Here is a 23,542-nt window from a genome sequence, read left to right on the forward strand (position 1 = left end):
TCTATGGAGATCAAAGCGGCCGATGTGCGCAGGAACAGGGGAAAGGATGTGGTACCGCTGCGTCTCTCTCCAGCTTTGTTTACGAATGACTACAGGCTCAGGTCATTAGGACCATCCGAACCCGACAGAGGGAGATGGAGAGAGCAAGGCCCCCTGAGGTGGCCACGCAGCACAGACACATAGGACGAGACCAGCAGAGATGTATATCTAGTCTTCAGCCATGAGGAAAATACATTCTGAGTGAGACAACAGAAGGTCAACAGAAAAGATAGAGAGAGAGAGAGAAAGAAGGCAAGTAATGTGGCAAATCACGTCACCTTCTTCCACATTATTTGTGTGTGTGTGTGTGTGTGTGTGTTTTGTTTTGTCCTGCAGCCTACTTGTTTGTGAAAGTGTGAAGTGCAGGGAAAAATGCTTGACTGGTTTATGACTCATGCGACCACATACAGGAACAACTGTGATGCTGTTTGGCACAGCGGCGGCGAAGAGGGCAAAGGGGAAGTTAGTCATCAGCTTCACTGTCCAAGTCTCCCGGTGTGCACACATGCTGCAGAACACTGCTGAAGACGGAGAATAAACTCCAGCAGTGGCAAGAGAGAGTGAGATTCACAAATGCACATTTCAAACATTAAAACACAACAATGTCGTATGTCTTATATATAAAACATACACACAGACAAGCAACCCCAGTCCCATGCTGTTTTTGACATATAAAATATTTAAGTGTCAAGATAAGGACGTCCTCTGATGAGGAGACTGATAGTAAAAGCTTTGGTTGAAAGGGTCAGATTGATCCGCTGTGACCCAAGAGAGCTAAAGGCTGGCGGGGGAAAGGCAGGCACTCTTATCAGCCTGGGAGAGATCCGTAATCAGGCCGACACATCCTCCTGTCTAACTCAGCCCACGGGCAACACACACACATACACACGCAGCCGACACACAGCTAAACCATTACCACAACAAAACAGCTCAGTCCCGGGCCACCGCAAAGAGGGGAATGGAGAGATGAAGGAACAGAGAGAGAGGGAAGGAGAGAGTGAAATAGAGTTTGGGTGAACAAACAAAAGAGTCGCTGAGAGATACGACAGGGTTCGATTAAAAACGCTGAGAGTCGATTTTTGATCCGCTGGGCTTTGTTAACAGATTCTTTGGTTCTAACCATCTCAGTGTAAGTAACCCAACCTTCTGCAAGCCAGCGCACACGCTCAGCCTGACCTCCCAGAGGACACTTAGGGTTTTCATAAAGCTGACAAGGAAATTGGTGGGGGTGGAAGGGGGAGCGGCAATCATGAACTTCATTCTTTAAGAACCAGTCTGGTCAGCAGAAATTCTCATAAAGACACACACATGCACACACACACACACACACACAAACATAAATACACACACACACACACACATGCACACACACACGCACAGACACACGCAGACACACACATGCACACACGCATGCACACACACACATTCATGCACACACCCACGCACGCACACACACACACACCTTAACACATCTACATAGCCGACTTGTTTAATAAGCACTTTCTACATGAATACTGAATTTTTACAGCCATTAGCTGTACTATCGAGCAAACACAACCTAGAATACAAAGAGGCCTGCCATATTATTGTGTTTCACTGTATTTTCATTTTGCTGATATGTTTACCAAAATCGAGAAAGTACTTTCCAGAAATCCAGATATTGCTATCATTTTCATCCTTGACCCCGATAGGGAACAATCGATAGGGTAATTGGGTCTGTCTGTCTGTGTCTGCTCACACCACTCACAAAATTACTGCTCCAATTTACTTCACATTTTCAGAAAAGGAAAGGGGGCACCATGTCTCCGTCCTACTACATGATCCTCTGAATGCAGATCAGGGTCTGGGTGCTGGATCAGGGTCTGGGTGCTGGATCAGGACCTGGGTGCTGGATTTTAACATGGTGAGACAGGGTCTGCAATCACCTGATTTTCTTTAAGCTCAGGAAAATGCTCTGGCTGTTGGCCTTGCTCAATCATTCTGTACTTGCTTTAGACTTGGCATTAGGCTCTCAAATTCCACTTGTGAACAGGAATGAGTCACCATAAGTCACAAACCTGTACACACACACACACACACACACACACACACAAACACCCTTCGTGAATGAAATTCTCCCCTGAGGCATGGTGTGTAAGCATGAGGAGACTGATACACACCCACAGGTTATAAATCTGTCATTAGTTATTCTAGATTGTGACCATACAATCTTAGTATATATATTAGGGCTGTCAATCGATTAAAAAAAATTATCTAATTAATTACATACTCTGTGATTAATTAATCGCATATATAATTTTTGCTGTGAAAGTATTTTAAATATTTAAATTCAAATGAATCATTGAATAATCAGCATTAGTGACATTAAAGTTCAAAAACTTTTATTATTATTTTCACTGTTCAAATAATGGCCATAATAATCTATGATATGACCTAATATGCTGAGGAAATAAATTCAAAAGTGCTTCAGGAAGATTTTTTTTTTTTCACATACAAGGCATTTCAGGCCACAGATATAACCTAGGGGACACAATGAAAATAAATTAACACTCCCCTCAATGTCAACACTTATTTCTTTGCATTGATGTGCGACTATAGAGTTGATGAACTCCGGTGATATGCAAATTCCTTGCTGCAGACATTGCAGAGGACTTTATTTTCAACACTTTATTTTTATCAACACCATCAGGTCGTTTTTTAAAAGTAAATGTTCCAATCAATGATCCAGGCAGCACGTTTTCTTCTCTCTCCTTCATTTTACAGTCTAAATTTTACTGACTGGAACAGCTCGGGGTCAAAGGTCATACGGAATCGATTAATCTGCACTAATTTTTTTAATCAGTTATTTTTTCTCAAATTAATTATCGAAATTAATCAGTTATTTTGACAGCCCTAATATATATATTATCTTAGTGTATATATATAGTATATATTAGTAACACTTAATTGAATGCTATCTATGAATCAGAATACCAAGAGTAGACTAGTGACTGCACAGACATCACATTTTCTCTTTTTCCAGGAAAGACAACATACATGTATGCTTCTAAAACATCTGCAGTATGGCTGTCAGCAGTTCATGTCACACACAGCCAAGTCACACCTTAGTGTGTTTGTGCATTTCTGTGATTGTCTAAAGCGTGTTAAGGTTTTTTCAGTATGTGCAGGAAAAGAAGAAGAGATAAGATAGTGAATAGGAGCTATGTGGGACTGGAAGAGAGTAGTGCAATAAATCTCAGACCTCGCTGGGCACTTGGCAGCACGTCAGAGTACAGCTGTGATGCTTCTGCTGTGCTGTGCTGCCAATAAGCCATACAGCACATTGGCAAGGAGAGCGAGTAAGCTGTCAGTTCCCCCCTCATTCTTTTTTCACTGCTGTGTGTTACAATGTTCCCCTGTAATTAGCATCTTAGTCACACTGCAACAGTCTATTTTGGTGAACATCCCCCATGCCTCTCCTCTCACCTCCTCTCCTCTCCTCTCCTCTCCCTTATGTCTCCCAATCCATTTCTGTGACAGTCTCTCTGGTTTTATAAAGGTGCATTATGTATACTTCACCATAAACTTAGGCATTGGTTCTACACTCTGATAGATTTGCTGTCATTGTGTCTTTTCTGGTTTATGTTTGTTTAATGATTCTTGACTTGTATTTGCTATCCAAGGGGAAGAACTTACTACTGGAGATTTTTGCACTGGCAGAGATGGGACCATATAACAAAAGTAATGCAACTACTACGCAATACACTTCTAAAAGCCATATTAAAATCCTTCTTTATCAGTTGACTACTTTGACAACATTTGTATCTGTATTTGTGAGAAACATAGAGCAGGCACTCCTGTTAAGTTTTAACATCAGATGTGCAACGTTTGTGTGAGTGTGTGAATATGTGACTTTCCAGCTTTCATCATAGATCAAATGTCTGTTGGCACAAGAATCTGGAAAAAAACACACACTTAACACCCCTGTATAGTTTACTTACAGGCACCTGCACAGGCATGCACACAGTGCGGCTTCCACCAGCTCCACACACACACACACACACACAGACACACACTTCACGTCCACACATACGCCCCCTGTGCTGACTCACACTCCAGCTCTGATCACAGCTGGCATGGCATGGCTCTCTTTCTCTCCCTCCGCTGGCTTCCTCCCACCCCAGCGCAGCCTCTGCTCCGTCAGCCCCGCGGGGCTCTCGTCTCCAGACAAAGCAGAGGGCAGCTGATGGATGGGGAGCCCAGCTGAGCGGACGCAGAGCGCTTCTCTGCACCTTCACACACAAGTGCCCTGACCTCGATCTTCTCTCATACCCAACTTCACACTCCTGTTCTTGTTACCTGATAGTCCTGATAGACCTTCCTCTCAGCTGTGAGCACAATTATCAGTGCAGATCCCGCATACAATGAGACTTGTAAACTGGTATTGGTGTGACATGAGAAGAGGAGACCATTTCAGATGTATGCTTAAACAGCTCTGTTAACACCAGTGAGATACATTTTGTTGGTGCTCCAGGGATCGTCTTGAGGTCATAAATAGACAACTAATCAAGAAAAATAGCGGAGACACCTACATCTGTCATATCACAAATCTCTATTTGTCTGCTCTTCCTACCACTGATGACACAGACAGATGGCCTACTGCTGCAGTAGTCTTTCCAAGGGATTGGCCATCGAATCCTGGTGTGAACGATGAGAATCAAGGTGAACTCTATTAAATTGAACATGGAGAGAGAGGGAGAGAGAGAGAGAGAGAGAGAGAGAGAGAGAGAGGCTGATACTGTAGTTAAGAGGCCTGGTACATATTGTACCAGTTCTGTTCATTTACACACACCCACACACTCATAGCCAAGAGAAATGAGACTGTCACTCCTGAGGGGAGAGAAAGACGAAGCTCTTGAAATACACAGCTGTGAAACAATGTTGTGTAGAGAGAGTGGGAGATGACAAAGGCAGCACTATAAATGAAAGGGACTTTTATTGCCCGTATATTCATACTGCCATCTATTCACAATCTTCTGCAAACTACTTCCGACTTCATTTGCAAATTCACACAGAAAAGCATTCACACATCAGTGATAACTTTCCATGGAAGAATGTTTGTGAGTGCTTTGAGGAGTTTGAGAATGTGTTTGAGTGCGTCAAGGACTTGTTTCATCAACATATATTAAAGAACCTTCTGTAGCTGGCATAGAGACAGGCAGAATGTGTGTGTTTGAGTGTGTGTTTGAGTGTGCACACACACCTGTACACTCGTTTCATCTGGGTGAAGTGTAGCCTTACTCCCTCCAGGCCTCTCTGAAACATCAACAACTCCCACACTGACCACCTGAAGGGTAGGGAAAGCAGCGAGTACAGCTGACCAACGGATTTTACCTGGTCAGTGGAAAGTATACATGTTTGAAGATAAACTGGCAATGTGCAGTTTGAAGATAAACTGGCAATGTGTCTAAGTAGTGTCTAGGACCAGTGCATGAAGAGAAAATAATACATCTAAGGACAGGATTATTTCTATATTATCAAGTCATAATATTATCTTTAAAAGATAACTAAAACAACAAAGACAAATCAAAAGACACACTGATCATAACAAATGGCTAGAGGCCAACTGTTTACGCTGTTTGGAGAGATGATACAGGCATTCCTTAGTGGTGAGAGATTAGATTGCTGATTCATAGACAGTAAGAGAGATTGTGTTCTCTAACAATGGGATCTTATATTCACTGGTATTTAGGCCCTGTCCCCACTAAGCCGGGGAAATATGAATATGTATATTTATTACACTGTATAGCCCTTCTGTCTACTGAAATGGTGTATTCCGACACCGAGAAATATACTTTTCGAAAAACTCTTTCTGAGAAGTATAAATTTCAAAATGCTGGGTTTGCATTGTCGTGTGTACAGTGAAACCCCAAAGTTTCAGATACGTTGCCGTGCGGTTGCCATGATACTGATAAAATTCAGTGAAATATGCATATTTCTACCCGGCTTAATGTGGACAGGCCTGGATCCATCTCACCACCTTCCCATTCAAGCCCATTTCTGAATCACCTAAAACCCAGGAATCAATCACAACCTCTTATCTGGCATTGGGCGGGCCTTACACAATGGCAGATAGGGGGATGGTCGGCACGACCAATGGCTGTGCTGATGGTATCAGTTAGCCTGACGTCATACTCAAATTCTAGTCAGAATATGTCAGAATAGACTGATACTGCTCCATTGGGACGTAATAATGGGGCGTCTTTCAACCGATACAGGGGGGAATGCTTCTGCACCCAATTGGATTGACCTAACCAATCAGAGCAACAAAATAGCTTACCATGAGATGTAGGAAGAACACACGAACCATCCTTCTTCTCCACAAATGCTTTAACATTGTTTTCTGGTCTTTTGTAAAAGTTATTGTGCTGTCAATATCTCCTACAACACTCATTAGCAAAATCTAAGAGATACGTAGTAGGGTAGGCTATTAGGAAAAACTGATCTGTCTACTTCTAGCCACAACGTTTTTGTTGCAAACATAATCAACCTAAGCGTGCTCAGATGACGTGATAGACGAGGCACTGTTGCTCACCTGTCCATCATCGTAAAGCCTGATTTTATTGGTCCGCCCAGCTCTGGGGCGAGCATAGTTCCTCCACAACGGAGCAATGCCAGACCGAACTTCCCGACCTCAAATGTTGTGGGCGGGACTAAGTTCGGCTGGCACCCAGGCTAGGTATCAGTATTAAACAACATGTATTTTCTTTGAAATTGAGCAAACAAACCAAGTATTTGTCGTCCTTCCGATTTTTGTAAGAGTTTTATGTACAACTTAACTCACCCCTTGGAAGTCGAAAGTGAGCTGTGGGTTAAATCGGTGTAAGCCAGGCTAATTTAGAGCCCTTGTGTGCATGCCTGTGTGTCATTTAGCATTTATTGTCATTTATTTCTCACTCTACACATACTATTTGCGTGCGTGCGTGCGTGCGTGCGTGCGTGTAATGAGGCTGATGAGGTAGATGGCAGAAATGAACTTGGCTGATCTCAGGATGGGCCTTTCTGAATTTCAAGAATGGAGAGGTCCTCTCAGTTCTCTCCTCATTAGATATTGACAATAAGACTTTGTGGAACTTGTGCAATTCTGTCAAGTTGGCTCGGCCATAACAAACGAGAGCTTGTGACCCGGGTGCCAGCAGCACAGCAAACTGCTCTTCTGCTGGATCAGGAACACAAGACAGCTCAAGTCTCGCTGAGCCAAGAAGAGCCGTGTGAAGAACAGGCCCTCCATTCACCCCGGACAATGGTGCAAGGCTGTGCTGCAGCAGGCTTGCAACCATGCTGCCCACTGAATCTCTCTGGCCTCTCAGAAGACCAAACATCTACAGACCAACTCATACACCCAAGTCTGGAGCTGGAATAGTTAGACTAATTAAACAATTTGAAGCACAACACTCATACTACATACATACTACATCATCATACATACTACACAGATGTACAGTGGCAAGTCAGATGCATTACTAAAAATGTGTATGTGCGTTATAAGGGAACAATCGCACTTTTACTTGTGGTGACCTATAATGACACTATAGTGGGGAAAGTGCACGCAAGCCCACACATCAAAAACACAGCCAATCCAGCTGCCTTTCAACAGTCACAATAGTATCAGCTTGCAGGCGTGCAACCCAGCCCTTTCTTATCAGCTGGAAGCCAAGGCACAAGCTGCAAGAAGGCCTCCCTTCAGACAACACCTCAGAAGAAAGGCATGAGCCATGAATTCACTCTGTAGGAATGTGCAGCTGAAAAACAGGGAGAGAGAGAGAGAGAGAGAGAGAAAGACTGTGCATACTGTATGCTAATAATGCGTTCTTCACATCATACAGTATTGAGAGTAGCGAGGTTGAGACTATGAAATAGGCAAAATACAAAGCAGTCTTCACATGATTCACATGATTAAAACAACAAAGTATCTCTCGCGGTCTCTTTTTGGCACATCAATCACTTCAATCAAACTAGAGGAATAGCTGACCTATCAGTCATTGTTGAAGTTCCTGTGGGTGCAGGGATGGATTACTGCACGGGCCTACCAGGCCCAGGCCCAGGGGCCCAAGGGGTCAAGGGGCCCTGAAACCCAAGCCTTTGCATGGAATCATTGCTTCAATATCAACAAATCAGGATGTACGCTATGAATCTGATTGAATTTAGTAGGCCTATTGGCCATCCCCAAAATGCACCAGAATACAGGAACTCACATCAAACAAATTAAAAATGTTCTGGGGTAGGACTCCCAAACCTCCCCTCCCATATATGCGACAATTAATGGGGGGCCCTTAACTCATTGAATGCCAAGCTGTTTTCGGAAGCTTTGTCCTAGAGTGCCAGCAATCTAGACCATTGTTGATGATTTTTGTACAGCCACAGCATATTCTGTGTTATAGCTATGATCACATACAATGGCTCGTTTGAAAGGTGAGACTTTAAGCTCTCAGTGGGTGCAAACCATGTATGTCTACATGCCTCTGTTCCTGAGAAATCCCAAGCTAAACAGTGGCTAGTTTTCATCAAAATCCCTGTTTTTTTTTTTCTAGAAATGGAGATATTATTTTTTATGAGTCACTATCACCCGACATATTCGCACTCTGGCAAGGGTGCCCTCTTACCAAGCGACTCGGCCTACCACCCACTCCGCTAGGCCCGGCTCGTGGTGGAGATGGAACTCCCTCCTCAGCACGGTGTTCAATGTTTTTGACCTGTCGTGGTCAGAGTCATCTTGTCTTAGTAGAAAGGTGGACTCATCCAGCGTTGTCTGGCGAAAACGCACCTGGTGCAATATCTTTTTCTTCGACTTTTTCATTTCTCCCTTCAGCACCTGAGAAGTGTTGCCTGCAAAGTTTCTGGGAAGAGATCTAACGAGACCTGCCACCTAGTGATAAACCCACGAAAATAAATGACCTGATTTTGACCTGGCGTGCATGTCACTGATAGGCTAATCAGTGACTAATTCGAAAACAAAGCGGCAACCATCAAAAGCCGAGTTAAGATCAAACGTCCAGATAAAATGTCCAGATCTTGCGTTTTCATGAGTTTTCGATCGTCATATATTTCATTTCCATTCATCACAGAGTTCCCAAAATCACATATAAGGTGTGTTAGAGTGTCTAGTTTCGTAATAAAAAAAAGCTAAAAACGTAATATTATGTTTTTGGCACTCAATGAGTTAATACATCTGGGCCCAGGGGCCCGAAAGTTCATAATCCGTCCATGTGTGGGTGTAATGGCAGGCATCCCAATGCTTTTGTATATATAGTGTGCAATGCATCACAGCTGGAGAATTGCAAATCACAATTATTAAAGGCGCTCTAAGCGATGTTGGGTAAAGTCACTTCTGATGACGTTCAAACAAAACAGAGCTAGCCCTCCCCCTCCAGTGCAACTGAAACTCTCCTGAATGTGCATCTCGTCAGTGAATGGCTGGAGAAGTTTATGTTTCATGGTCCAGGCTGCACCAAGTTGTTTTTGTTGCTGTTTTTGGAGCCTGGGCTGTCTACAGAGACCACATTTTTTACAGTGTATTCAGGGGACCGGCAGCTATGAGGGTGTGATGAGGGAAATGATTAGTTATGTACTGATGCGATGCCACTGGAACAATGTTTGTTTTTCAGGCCCAATGTATCTTTTTGAAGAATTGCTTGTTGGTTTTGTCACTTACATGGCTTTTTTTAGTTTGAGTGGATTTTGGTTTGTGAGGAAAGGTGGTGTGGGCAGTGGATAATCTAAAAGGGCATTACACATAAATGGCCATGGTAGAACTTGAATTTGTCTGAACCACTTGTCTGGCTGAGTATTTTTACATGGGTTTCCTTTTCATGCAAACAGAGAAGCAGCAAAGGCCTTTATGTCAGTCTCTGTATAAATATGTTAAGGAAACATTAACAAAAATGTCAAATGCTCCTGGTCTTTGCATTGCATCAAAATCATATCTCATTTGTCTTGGAGACAAAGACAAAGTTAAGACCCATTGTGTCAATTGAACTAAGAACTTGAATCATAGAATAAGATTATTCAATTGCAAAAGCAACTAGCACTTACAATTTTACTATAGTGACCTCACAGTAGTTTGTAGGATGACAATTAGCAGCAATTACAACTACAGTCTTCCTGCAGGTCCTCTAAAACCTTGTTTAGCCAGATTAGACAAAGCACATCAGCTCCATGTCTACCTACTAACTGTCTAAGCTACTTGACTACCTGCAGCAACGCCCTATAGCAACGTAGTCCATGACATTTGGTCAGAAATGGTTCTGGCTAGATTCATAGTGTTGTTAGGCATTACCAAACCCCCTTTGTTCTGATTTGCATACTGATTGGTTATGGATTTTACACCATTAGTACTGCAAAATGAAACACACCATCATGCCTAGTCATTGTTTTGGGCATCAGCCATAGCATACTATTTCACTCCTGCGTCAGTTGTCAACTTCTTATGTGAGAGATGAGGACTCTCGTCAGAGAACAATTAGGTCGTGCCAATACCAGTCTCTCATCTGGATATATTGGTTTTGTATTTGCTTGTCTGTTTTATTTGTGCTAGTAGGGCATTCATTACATAATTTTATTTTCTTTGTTTTAAAGAATCACTTTAAGAACAAAATCAATATAATTCTACATAAACACAGCCTCATGTTTGAACAGACATGTGTAGTGTGTGAGGTGTGTGCGTGTGTGCGTACAAGTTAGGGAATGCATGGAGAGGGGTACAGAAACCGCCAATTAAACAAAATGATACATGTTGGTGTGAGTGTGGTGTTGCCATGGTAACCAACAAGAAACCTCTGGAATGCTATTTTGCATTGAACACTGTCCCTTTTGTTCTTCCGTCACCTCTCCCACATCTAAAAACAGACAAACAAGAAAATCTGGCTGCTCTACAAATCTCTATAAGTTCTTCATTTCTATATCATTTTGCCAAAGGAGATGATATTATGACATAATAAGCGACATATGAGTCACTAAGAACTGACATGACAAACTAGATGATGGCATGGCAAGGCAATGCTGCTATTGTAACAGCAGTGGTGACATTAGCTGCAGTGGTCATTAGTAGGCCTACACTCTTAAAACGAATGTGTTGAAAACAACACAACTTGCACGTATGTGTCCAGATATAGACAACACAGTTTGGTTTGTTCCTTTTTTTTTGTTACACAATATGTTGAAAATAACACATCTTTCGTTGAAAACAACACAATGTTTAATGTTTTTTTAACACATCTCTGTGTCCAGATAGGGACAACACAATTGTTTTAAGAGTGTAAGAATATAATTCTCTGGAGGGGTAATTACACTCCTATTGCAGCCAACAGCCAGTTTATCTCTGATCACGTGTCAGCAATGGCTCTGTGTAAAGTGCAACCCCTTCTCAGGAAACAAAGACTTAAAATGATCTTCTTGCTCCAAGAATGTTCTCAAGCCAGTCACTGAAATATTTCACTTTAACATGACCTCCAACTCGCCTCCTCATAAGTACTAAGTATTTAGGAGATATAAGATATAGATAGGTATACCTGGAGAACTTAAATTAATGATAAATAACTCTTCAAATTCAAACTCTTCAAATTCAACTCTTTCTCTTCATAGTTCTTCTGATTTATATGAAGAAGATGAGTCTTCAGGGCATGATAAACCAGTTAAGAGCAATGTCTGTTAACAGAATCCATATGTGCTCTGATGTGTGTGCGCACACACACACAAACAAACACAAATGTGAGCACCGAAACATCTCGGTTACTACACTGTCATTCTCATGGTTCATTAGGTAAAGGTATAACACTAGTCATTATTATTCCCTGAATGCTAAACCTGTAGGAAAGGCCTCTCAGTAGGACAGCACATTAATGTTGTGCTCCAAATATCTGTCAGTGTCAACATTCAACATCTGTTTGTAATATAGCAATTACATCAACACATGCATGTATGCTAAATAAGCCACAGTGTCAATGTTCAAATATTTTAGGGCCCTTTGAATTTGATCCTTAACCTGCCAAATGAAAGAAAGAAATAAACATATAGATAACAATTACAGGTAATAAAATAAAGGTCAAGCAGGGAGGTAAGGGAAGCTCCGTCCTTTTCTGTTCCCACCACGACTACGACTGAATGGTTCAATTCCAGGCGTTAGATCATGAAATCCTGAGGTCAGCGGTTTAGTGTCATGGGTTTCTGGCCGTGTTAACTATAGCAGCTTCACTGTCTATATGGTGTCTGTCACAGCAGGAGTCTTGGAGTAATTCTCACTTGACAAGGCGCACGCCTGTTTACATACAAATGGCACTAAAGAAGGAATCTTTGTACATCTATCACATGTTCAAAACTCGTGTCTGTTGATAGACTGTGTTGACACTGAAGTCATCCGTTCAATACCACAACCATTTAATCATACCTCTCTTGCCCTACCAACTGACACAATATGCATGTATGCATGTATGTGTACAGAGGATATTATTTGTCAGCAATACATAACAGAGATATTTTTAGAGACTGGAGGTGTACTGGAAGTTAAAGGAATAGGGTCTGCAACAAATGCAGATCTCACACGAATCCCTTGGTGGGGTAGGGGTTGATCTGCTGGGCCTAAGACATGGGTGAACTAAGTAGCAATGCTTTCGGGATCTCTTCTCTATAGACCATATGGTCATACTCTGCCTGCTGGGCACAGATAAACCTCACAGACAGACAGAACACACACACACACACACACACACACACAGGTTAAAATGAAACACGCTACTATACAAGTCTTGAAGCTAACCAGGTTATACCTTACTAATACCACAGTACATGAGCAGGACAGCAGTTAAGTTACATGGAGACATTGATAATAAATGCTATGCTACTTTGAAAATGTAGAGGAACAGCTGAGCTCCAGGACAATTCTGACACTGAGCCCTAGTCAAATCTGTGCCAACAACACTGTATGATTATTCACTCAGACGCCAACCCATATTATAAAACACAAAAACATAAACACACATCAGTGTGTCCCTAATTAACAAAGTGTGTTAAGTAAGCAGAAATTCCTTCTACAATTTCTTGTTTCGTTCTGGAGCGATCACAGAAGAGCCATCTGTTCTTGAGCAGTGTGCCCCTCTTACCACTCACCACAGCACCTCAGGCTGGGATTCACACATTCACACACGTCTTTTCTCACCAAAGGACCTCTACAAGTGCAGTCACGGTCACTCACACAGTACATGAACAAACTCTCCAAAATGTACGTCAGTCGCCCATCATGGATGAAAACATGCCATGACAAGTACACCAGATGCCCATCTAACAGCTTAGGAGCACAACACACATTCATGCCCCTCAGCAACAGCTCAGATCTGCTACTTCTGCACACTTCCAGCCAGTGCCCTCCTCTCCTCTCCTCCCCCTCAGAGCAGCCCCCTGAGGGAGGCTGAGGGGTTGGGCAGTCAGTGGGGGAGCAGCAGGGATGCTAAGTCTCTCGGGGCCCATATGGTCAAGAGTCAAAACTCTGGATTTGAGAGCAACTCCTGAGTCTGTGCATGACCAGCAGAAAAGGGTGCGGAGGAGGGAGCCGTTAAAGGCTCCAATTAACCCAGAAGATCTACAAAGGTCTGGGAAAGAACACCAGGGGGCCTGTCAGTATGGGCATCTCTTCCCACACTCAGCTATTGGATAATCAAGTAAATACATGATGGACAGCAATGACTTAAGGGTCACATAATACACCCACACACACACACACTACCCTCTAATGGTATTATCCTGATTTAGGAATGATAGTCAGACATGCACCCCTCCACCTTTAATCCTGTTTAGTTTGTTCACACAGGCATTACCCCACTTTGTATCACTTCATCCAAGAATGGCGATCCATTTGACTGCAACATTTTTGTTTGATGTTTTACAGCAGTATCAGCTCAGCTAATTGGCCAAATATAATCTTACATAAAATGAATAAAAGATCTACATTATCACTTTTGGAGCTTATACTACAGATACATAGTACATTTCTGGCTGAGAACACCATATTTCAAAACCACTTCTAACATTACACTTAGCACTGCCCAAGACACCTTCAGCACATTGCAATCATCATTAAGTCCCTAAACTCAGTCAGAGCCAGTTCACAAAACCAGACAATGATGGCCCCAATTACAACACCTTCTGCATCCAAATGCAGAACAATCAAAGATTTTTGTGGACTAGCTACTGTACATGGCAGACAGGACCTGGAGACGAGTGGTAGGCATGTGAACCTCTCTGAAAGCAAGACAGGAAGTCTGCAATGGAACCACCCTTCCTTCCTGACCAGTGCTCTACATAAGGCCTCCACAGAGACATAGGACACCAACAGCTTATATGAAATGTACACACACACACACGACACAACCCATTAATGAGTATTACCTCACAACACAACAACAACCCTCTCACAGATAAACACTCAGCTGACAACTGGAGATCCACAAGGCTCAAAAAGAATGAACAGAATTTTCCTAAGGAAAGCACCTCCTGGTAGTGTGGTATCCAGGAACTAAATATCTTTCCACTCTGACTTTAATTCTGATTTTAAAAGAACTGTAAAAAAATATTATGCAAACTACAAATATTTTCAATATAGTGATGGTAATACATTTTGTATTAGTTTCAGCTCCAAAGGAAAGAAGCTTAATGACTAATGGGAAGTTTGTTCCGTTCTCCACCGAGACATTTTGATTATCAGTGCATGTTTGGTCATGTGTTTACTTCCTGCTGAGGCATGATTATGCTACTCTTCAGTTTCACTCGAAAGTTTGGCTGATGAGTCAGATTCTGTCTCCCCACCACACCCCTTCTTCTCCCTCACAAACATGTCCACGCATTCTCACACACAATGGACTATTTCATCCACAATGTATTAATTCTAGCGGAGTAACCTAATAAATGATATAAGGACACTGCTGCAACAAGCTATGACCACTGTATTTAGGAAAAAAACACTTATGTAAATCTATTACGCTGTAAACAACCAGCTATTGAAGAAAGCACTGCATTGCGTGTCTGACTGAATTTCAGATGTAACGTGTGCTTGCATGTCTGTATACAGACCCAATGGTATCCAGGTACAGAGCTCTGCAGAATGTAAACTTCACTCCCCAACACCGTAAGAAGCATGCTAGCAACATATACTTTAACCTACGGGGTTTAGCCTGCTTGCTAGCACGCCCACCTCCCATATCTAAGCTCGAGAGTTTGAGTCTGGCGCAGGACTGCTTAACTGTATATGAACACTACAGTAACAGGGCTTAAAGCAAAGAAAATGTTTTTTGCCTGAAGTTTACAATAGGTCATATAGGCCTGTAGGCATATTGCCCATTTTCAATTCTAAAACAGCCCAGCCCATGCCTAAACGCTTTTAGCCCTGCAGTAAGTAAGTAAGTAAGTAGTCTTCTGACATACAAACCAGTAGAGCACCATGAAAGAAAAAGAAGGTTCCCATTTCTCAAGAGTGGTGTTCTGTGATTCTATATCAGTGTAAAGTATACTCCCTACTGCCTACGCATCATCACCAGGAAAAGGAAAGCAATGGACAACGTGGACACAAATATAACTGCGGCATGTCGTGGCCACATTAATTCACACCTATCATTTTGAGACTCCGACAAAGTCGGTCAAGAGTCTCCATTGTATTTATAGACAGCTCTCTACATAGTTGCCAGACGGGCAGTGGGGACACAGTTATAAAACACAAGTTGCACAATATGGCATATTTTTGTCTGTCTCAAGTAATGTTCAGCTAAATTTGGTTGCTTGCACAAGAGATACTGCATTAAAGCCTGCACTTTAGCTTCAGTGGTGAAGAGGAGATCATTGTGGCGAAGAGGCACTCAGCTGACAGGACTAAGAGAAGAGGCTTTTCCTCAGAGCCAACTCTACCAGCTCCCTTCCCATTTACTTTTGAAAAAACACGACATGCAGCAGTGACATTCTCTCTCCACCCTACACACTTGTCATCATTCACTTTGCTCACCTTCATTACATCGGGGTGGCAAATGTCATCTCACCAAACGTGTGTTTTCACCCAGTCAGGTTTTGATGGCTATGGCTACAGTACAATGGTAATAACAACACAAGATCATGCTTTGATTTCAGCCAAGTTTGTTTTCACTAAATCCTATACTGAACCCTGAGCCTATGATACTTTATACAACCACAAAAACATACAGCTTGAGAGAAGCATAACCCAAACAGGAGTAGGGTAAGAGTCCCTTGCTGAAAATGTATGTTTAAAAAGGGTTATGAACTGTCAGCAGGCACCAATGAATAGCAGCCTGAGCCTGATTCTTCTGTCTCCTTTTGATAAAAACATGGAGAAATAATTGGAAAATTCACTCACAACATGATAGCTTTTGAAACAAAGAACACAGAGATACCTATCTACTTACGCTTATCAAAACTGGTTTAATTTCTTTCATTTCCTACAAAACTCAGTATGACATACTGCCAAGAAACCACCTCAACAACACATTCCTACAACTACACGTGACTGTGGTAGACCAAAAAATCATCAGACATAATGTTGAGCTCCTTGGACTGACCCGACACATCATTACCCTCATACCGTCCTGACCACACCATTTGCTGTTTTCACAACATCGTTCTGTTTGGCGTTTGACTCTGAAAGAAGCTCAATGGAGAGAATCACTGCTTCAAGCATTTTAATATTTTACCACCACAGAGAATATTCCATGGTGAGCCATGATGCAGTATTACCAAACAGCAGAGGAGATTTACAGTGGAGGCGCACATCTTGGGAGGGGCCAGGCCTGGATTGTGTTTGGACAAGCCCTTTTCCAAAAGTAAGGTCAGCAGCTCAGACAAGCCCAGGCAATGGAGTGCCAGGAATTGCAAAAATGACTGGAATTTTAGGGTATTCCCAGTCCACACAGTCACAGGAGCTCTGAAGTCTTGTCAATCACAGGCTCACTTATACTACAAAGTAGTCTGCTGCATATCTGTCCCCATCCAGAACTGCAATAAATGGGCAGCTCTTTCACATGGGCGTTCTCAAGAAACAGTACCCTTGAATTGCCACCATGCATTCACTGGTCTGTCAAAACAACTACAGTCACAAGTCAAAACCCAACACACCCTCTCCTCATCCTTCGCCATGTTCTCCAACACTCCACAAACCATTCTGTCAACCACTGGACTCAACTACAATGCACACATCTGTTCTAGTCTCATTTGATAATCCACCACCTCCTCAGATAGACATACATTCATAAAGAAATAATTGAAATGGGAGACCCAAGACAGAGGGTAATAGGTCCTCTCACAGCCAGAACATTCACAGATATAATATTATATTAGTATCAATTCCAAATGTGACTCAAGGACAATATTCTAGTCCTAAAAAGCATAGCACATAGCCCTGTAATGGCAGGCAACCGCTTGCAAGAGAGAACACCCTTCAATTCTGCGGAAAGACTAGACAGTGATCAGGCCTGCTAGGGAAGAGAGGAAACAAGCGCAGACTTATACACACACCACCCACACATTATAACTGTGATGCATACATCCTGTTAAGGAACCAGTTGTCTCTATATGGATACACTGGGTACTGCCTTAGCAATGTGCACAGGTGAAAGAGCCAATGCCATTTCATATACAGCAGAGTAACGTTAAGAGATATTTGTCTGGCTCAGCAAACTTCCACATCCCAAAAGCATGAACATCCACTGTATACAAACAGTTCACCAATTCCCTTCTTCCTCCATTAGTAAACAGTGGTGAGAACACCATCACAAGTAGTTTTTCTTAAAATGATATACACTTCCAAATGTCTGCAATACAGGTTTCGCCATGCCTACATAGAGGGATATTCACCTTCATTCAATGACATATTTGCAAATCCCCCAGCACACTGACCTATGGCTACCTAGAAATCCAACTGGTAAGATAACCTAAGACTATGGAGAAAAAGCTCTTTGGCTTATAGTTATTGGGTTAGCTACGGTTACACAAAGGCATTAATTTCTGGGTCATTAATACGAACTAGACCTGCAGGGTGGTATGTGAAAGCAAGTCCTTCATCTAAGTGTTTGTACTAGTCACATGCCATACACCCAATGTAAAATCATTGAGGCACCTTTTCCATGTTGAAACATAAATATATATTAAGTATTCTTCAGCATTATTCAAAACATAGTTTGGCACATATTGCAAGTCCTCAAGTGATTTAGCATAAGAGAAAACTTACATCATACAATTAGGTTACTCAAACACTTTAGGCCACAGCCTGGGGTGCCTTCCCCTCGTCTAAATACCTGACTATTACTATCAGAGCCATACAAATGCCCTTCCAGTTGTTCCTTTCCATCCGGTCCTGCAGAATTATGTTCTGTATGTCTGAATTCCCTGTGATATCTACACACACTATATATGAATTCATTTCGAAAACAGAGGTCAACCACAGGTATGCTGTTTTTTTACAAATGCAATTTGTATTAAAAATCTTTAAACACAAACAGCTGTTAAAAAGCTGACCCCAAATTAAACTTACAATCGTATTAGAATTGCAATGTTACATCACATTTCTTGTTAAAACAAAAAGAGAAACAAAACATAAAAATCTTTGACTTAAATTGCTTAAATGAGGTTTTGTTGAGTAAACTGGTTGATTTTCAGTACCTGTATTTCAAAATAATTTGGTCATATCTAGGCTAGACCAACCTAAAAAAAACATTGAGGCCAAATTAAAGGATTGTAAGAGAAAGGAGAAAACTGCAATTCGTTTAAGAAGGGGACTGCTGTATCTTCTCAACCCCTTAAGTATAACCAAGTGTTACATTTAAGTACTTTTGTGGATTGCCATTAAAAATTAGATTCTTGTACGCCCTCACGTTGGCACTGAACGGGAATAGCTGATTTTTGGAAGGCACTCGACGTGAGAACGCAACGCTGACGTCCCACGTCACTCCAGTCAAGTCTTCGTGAACGCTGAGGAAAAATGGGGGTGGCACTGACTGAAAAACAGTGGTTTCAATGAACTGACGTTTCTGTCAAAAATCTGAAAGTAGAGCTTTACATAGCAGGGGGAGAGGGCAAGTTTACACTGTTCGACCCAAGTCATGCGCAGCACTTAATGACTACTTATTCCTTCCTCCAATGAGGAAAACTTTCGTGGTTATGTCCAGCTCCGTCACCATCCGTTGTAAGGTAAAAGTTCCAGTTAGGAGTGCAGGCCGAGACAGGCGGAGCGCTCAGATCAGCCACTTCAGTGGTGTAGGCTACACTAAGAGCTGCATGGATTGGGCCTACTCCAAACAGAATTCCTCAAGAGTGAACTCCTGCGATGGTCTCACCTCCATTGCGGAATTTGTGCTCCTTCCAAAGCCAAGGAGAGACACGTAGAGCTCAAGTTAGAATTCCTGCAACACACTTCCAAAAAAAAACAAAAAAAAAACAATAACCGATGAAATAGTAGTCTCACAACAACAATCAGGCGACCATGTCTTTCAAGTGTCCGCTGTTAGCGTTATATCTATCCTAGAACATTCAAGTATTCTATCATGTAAACAGTTATGTTAATTATGTTGTCTTTTTCATATGAATGTTCGTGTGCAAGACATGACAGGACACATTCCAATACTGATGACACTGACGTAGGCCTACACGTTTGTCTTCAAGCTCAACCGGTATGTAACATTTTGGTCTGTTCAGTCATATTTCGCCATATATTTCGAGTTGGACACTCACCATTGCAAACTTAAAAATATAGTGAATTTTCATCTAAAGAATGACACATGATGAGCAGCACTGGTCGTCCCCATTTGGAGTTGAAGCATAGTTCATTTGTCTGACAATCTCTGCGAACAGTTCGTCGACCGAGCCTTTATTTTTGGCTGAAGTTTCCATAAACGGACAGTTCCACTCATCCGCTAGGGCTTTGCCTTCCCCGGAAGAGACCTCTCGCTCGCCTTCCAAATCCACCTTGTTCCCAACCAAGATCATGGGCACTCTCTCGTACCTTTTGACACGAATAATCTGATCCCTCATCGGTTTGATATCCTGGAAGCTCTGTTGATTAACCAGACTGTACACCAGTATGAATCCCTGCCCGTTTTTGATGTACAGATCTCGCATCGATGCGAACTGTTCTGTCCCCGCCGTGTCCAGGATTTCCAACACTGAAGGCGACGAGTCAACTTCGATCTCTTTTCTATAGAAATCCTCTATTGTAGGGTCGTATTTCTCGATAAAAGACCCAGTGACAAACTGAACAGTCAATGCTGATTTCCCCACACCACCAGAGCCCAGCACGACTACTTTGTATTCTCTCATGGCTCCTCGTTCCCTGCCTTCCACTCGAACGCGCTTTCCACCCGCTGTTCGCCCTGCTGTTCAAACGGCACACAGCGCCGCTCCTGCGCTCACAGGTTTCAACCCAAATCTTTCGATTCGGGTGGGGAACGTGCACGCTCGGTGTTTAGGGACGGCGTTGGGTTGATTTCGACCGTGCCACAGCATTAGCAACGTGACATGCTACACCCTGCCGGACCCTGAGCACCGTTTCTGTTCAAAGAGTAATCAATGCGCTCTCACACTCTCTTCCTGCCCACACTCTACAGCGCGCAGCGACTTCACGTCACCAGCGCAGACAGTTGGGTAGCTTTTCTTAAAGGCGCAGTATCTTAAAGGAACAGTTGGTTGAGTCGCTTGATCACCGCAAGTTCCTTATCGGTTAACAACCCTTACCATAGAAATCGGTTAACTAAACCTTACTACACCATTACAAACACCCAGCTTTGCCATCAGCGGCGTTGCTACTTGGATAAAGTTTAAAGTTGCTACTTGGATAAAGTGTTTTTAAGTAGAAATGTGCAGAGATGAAGGTCGATTTAAGGAGAAAAGCCCACTGAATTTACCCCTTATTTTTCGACCCTCCCCATCAAGGAATCCCTAAATTAACAAATTCATAAGATATACTTAGAAATTGGCCTTAATTGCCTCCTTAATCCCAACAAAACCACTGACTTGACACCTTACATGTAGATTAAGGGGTTACACTTTAAATTGGCATAAGGTCCTGTTTTTAAAATGAAGGCCCCCTTAATATAAATTAAATGGTTTTGGTATGTTTTCAGGGGAAATGTAAGGTTAATTTGATTACATCACATTTCACACTGTTAATCATCACAAAATGTTTGAATAGTCCCATCATTCTTTTATTCCAATCTAATCAGATTGAATATTTCCAAGATGAAAACTAGGGCAATGGCCTATTAATCTCAGATCAATCTTGCCATAAAATATAAGATAAAGGTGATGTAGAACATGTCTGGTTATGTAAGTCTGACTAACTTCCTGTCCAGAAGTTACCTAATAGTTGTGCAGAGTATTGATCACCAATGATCATACAATACCAGCCCACTGGAATGAATCAAGCTGCACATTACCTCTGAATTAGTCATCACACAAACACACACACACACACACACACACACACTGTTACACACATTAATAAAAACAAGTGTTGCCTTAAAAAATCAACGTTTGTAGCTATGGCTGTCAATCGATTAAAAAAAATAATCTAATTAATTACATACTCTGTGATTAATTAATCTAAATTAATCACATGTATAATTTTTGCTGTGAAAGTATTTTAAATATTTAAACTCAAATGAATCATTGAATAATCAGCATTAGTGACATTAAAGTTCAAAAACTCTTTTATTATTATTTTCACTGTTCAAATAATGGCCATAATAATCTATGATATGACCTAATATGCTGAGGAAATAAATTCAAAAGTGCTTCGGGAAGAAGTTTTCACATACAAGGCATTTCAGGCCACAGATATAACCTAGGGGACACAATGAAAATAAATGAACACTCCCCTCAATGTCAACACTTATTTCTTTGCATTGATGTGCGACTATAGAGTTGATGAACTCCGGTGATATGCAAATTCCTTGCTGCAGACATTGCAGAGGACTTTATTTTCAAACTTTATTTTTATCAACACCATCAGGCCGTTTTTTAAAAGTAAATGTTCCAATCAATGATCCAGGCAGCACGTTTTCTTCTCTCTCCTTCATTTTACAGTCATTTTATATTTTACTGACTGGAACAGCTCGGGGTCAAAGGTCATACGGAATCGATTAATCTGCACTAATTTTTTTAATCAGTTATTTTTTCTTAAATTAATTAATCCAAATTAATCAGTTATTTTGACAGCCCTAGTTGTAGCGCTAACTAACAACCAGGGCTACCGTACTCTTGGGTTCGAGACTTTTTCTATGGTATGGACTCTGACTTGTCTTAGACTCTCTGGTATTTGGACTGACTTGTCTTGGTCTTGGCCATTGGCCTCTCCAAATATTCTAGTTGGTCTTGACGGAGTCCAGCGGGCTTCATTTTGTGACCATGTTCAGGATGTTTTTTAATTACTTCCAAATTCATCTACAATATCCATTTTTAAATGAAAATGCTATACCAGAGTGCCCTAATAATGTCATAGTATAAAATAATAGATCACAGGAAAAAAATTACATACTGTAGGTAAGTAAGAGGTCACAAGAATTCTTCTTTATTCTTCTTTTGGTCTCTGTCATTTTGGACCCGGTCTTGACTTGGATTTGAAGCTCTTTTGACTCTTGGTCTCAACTAGTCCTGGTTTTGGACTCGACAAAGGTACAACTCCGCTAAGACCAAACATGTTCTGAGAAGTATTTTAGACACAGAGGCAATTGCTGTAATCGTTATGACTGCTGTATTAGTGAAGCAGCGGTCATATTGGATTAGTCAGAGTTTTTTCTGACGGATTTCTTTTTTTCTTCAGCAAATTTATGTCAACGATTCCCAGGACATTGAAAGACCGGGCTGCACAAAAGTTTGTGGGCATGTTGCTCCATTTCTGTTTTTCTGTTTTGACCCACCCGGCGCACTGGGTCCTCTGAAAGGAGGGTAGGCCGGATACAGTTTTCTGTGAATATCTCAAGAACTGTAGGGCCTAGGATGACCAACTTTTTTCATATGTTGGTCTCAAGGGGCCATGTCAACCCATGCCATATCCACTCATTTGAGGTATAGCGCCACCTAGTTAAAAATGAAAACGCAAAAATAAAGCGTTGTAATAAGCAGGTATCTTTGGCTGACAGGTTCAAAACTGCACAAAATTTGAAGTGTAAGATCATCATGACACCCTCTGAATGCATGCTTAGTTTCATGGAATTACATTCACACTTACACACACACACCCACGCATGCGCGCGCGCACACACACACACACACACATAAACATAAACACACACACACACACATACAGACACACACACACACACACACACACACACACACACACACACTCTTGCACGCACATGCATGTATGCACACACACACACACACAGGCACGCACACGATTACACGCACGCACACAAACACAAGCACGCAAACACACACACATAAACACACCCATCCACACGCACACACACATAAAAACACACACACA

General features: G+C 41.9%; 1 protein-coding gene across 1 annotated transcript; it reads right to left on the reverse strand.

Moving 5' to 3' along the window:
* Nucleotides 1-18,511: 18,511 nt before the first annotated feature.
* Nucleotides 18,512-20,648, reverse strand: LOC125308365 (ras-related protein Rap-2b). Its single transcript, XM_048264822.1, has 2 exons — nt 19,789-20,648; nt 18,512-19,470 (listed from the first exon to the last, which is right to left on the reverse strand). The coding sequence occupies exon 1, from the start codon at nt 20,371-20,373 to the stop codon at nt 19,822-19,824; it is 552 nt and encodes a 183-aa protein (XP_048120779.1). The 5' UTR covers nt 20,374-20,648; the 3' UTR covers nt 18,512-19,470; nt 19,789-19,821.
* Between the last annotated feature and the right edge of the window lie 2,894 nt (nt 20,649-23,542).

The sequence above is a fragment of the Alosa alosa genome, chromosome 15 (genome assembly GCF_017589495.1).
Source record: "Alosa alosa isolate M-15738 ecotype Scorff River chromosome 15, AALO_Geno_1.1, whole genome shotgun sequence".
In the NCBI taxonomy this organism is placed as follows: Eukaryota; Metazoa; Chordata; class Actinopteri; order Clupeiformes; family Clupeidae; genus Alosa; species Alosa alosa.

What these genes read in the sequence shown, in the direction of transcription:
- LOC125308365 (XM_048264822.1), bottom strand. Translation starts at nt 20,373, where the DNA reads ATGAGAGAATACAAAGTAGTCGTGCTGGGCTCTGGTGGTGTGGGGAAA.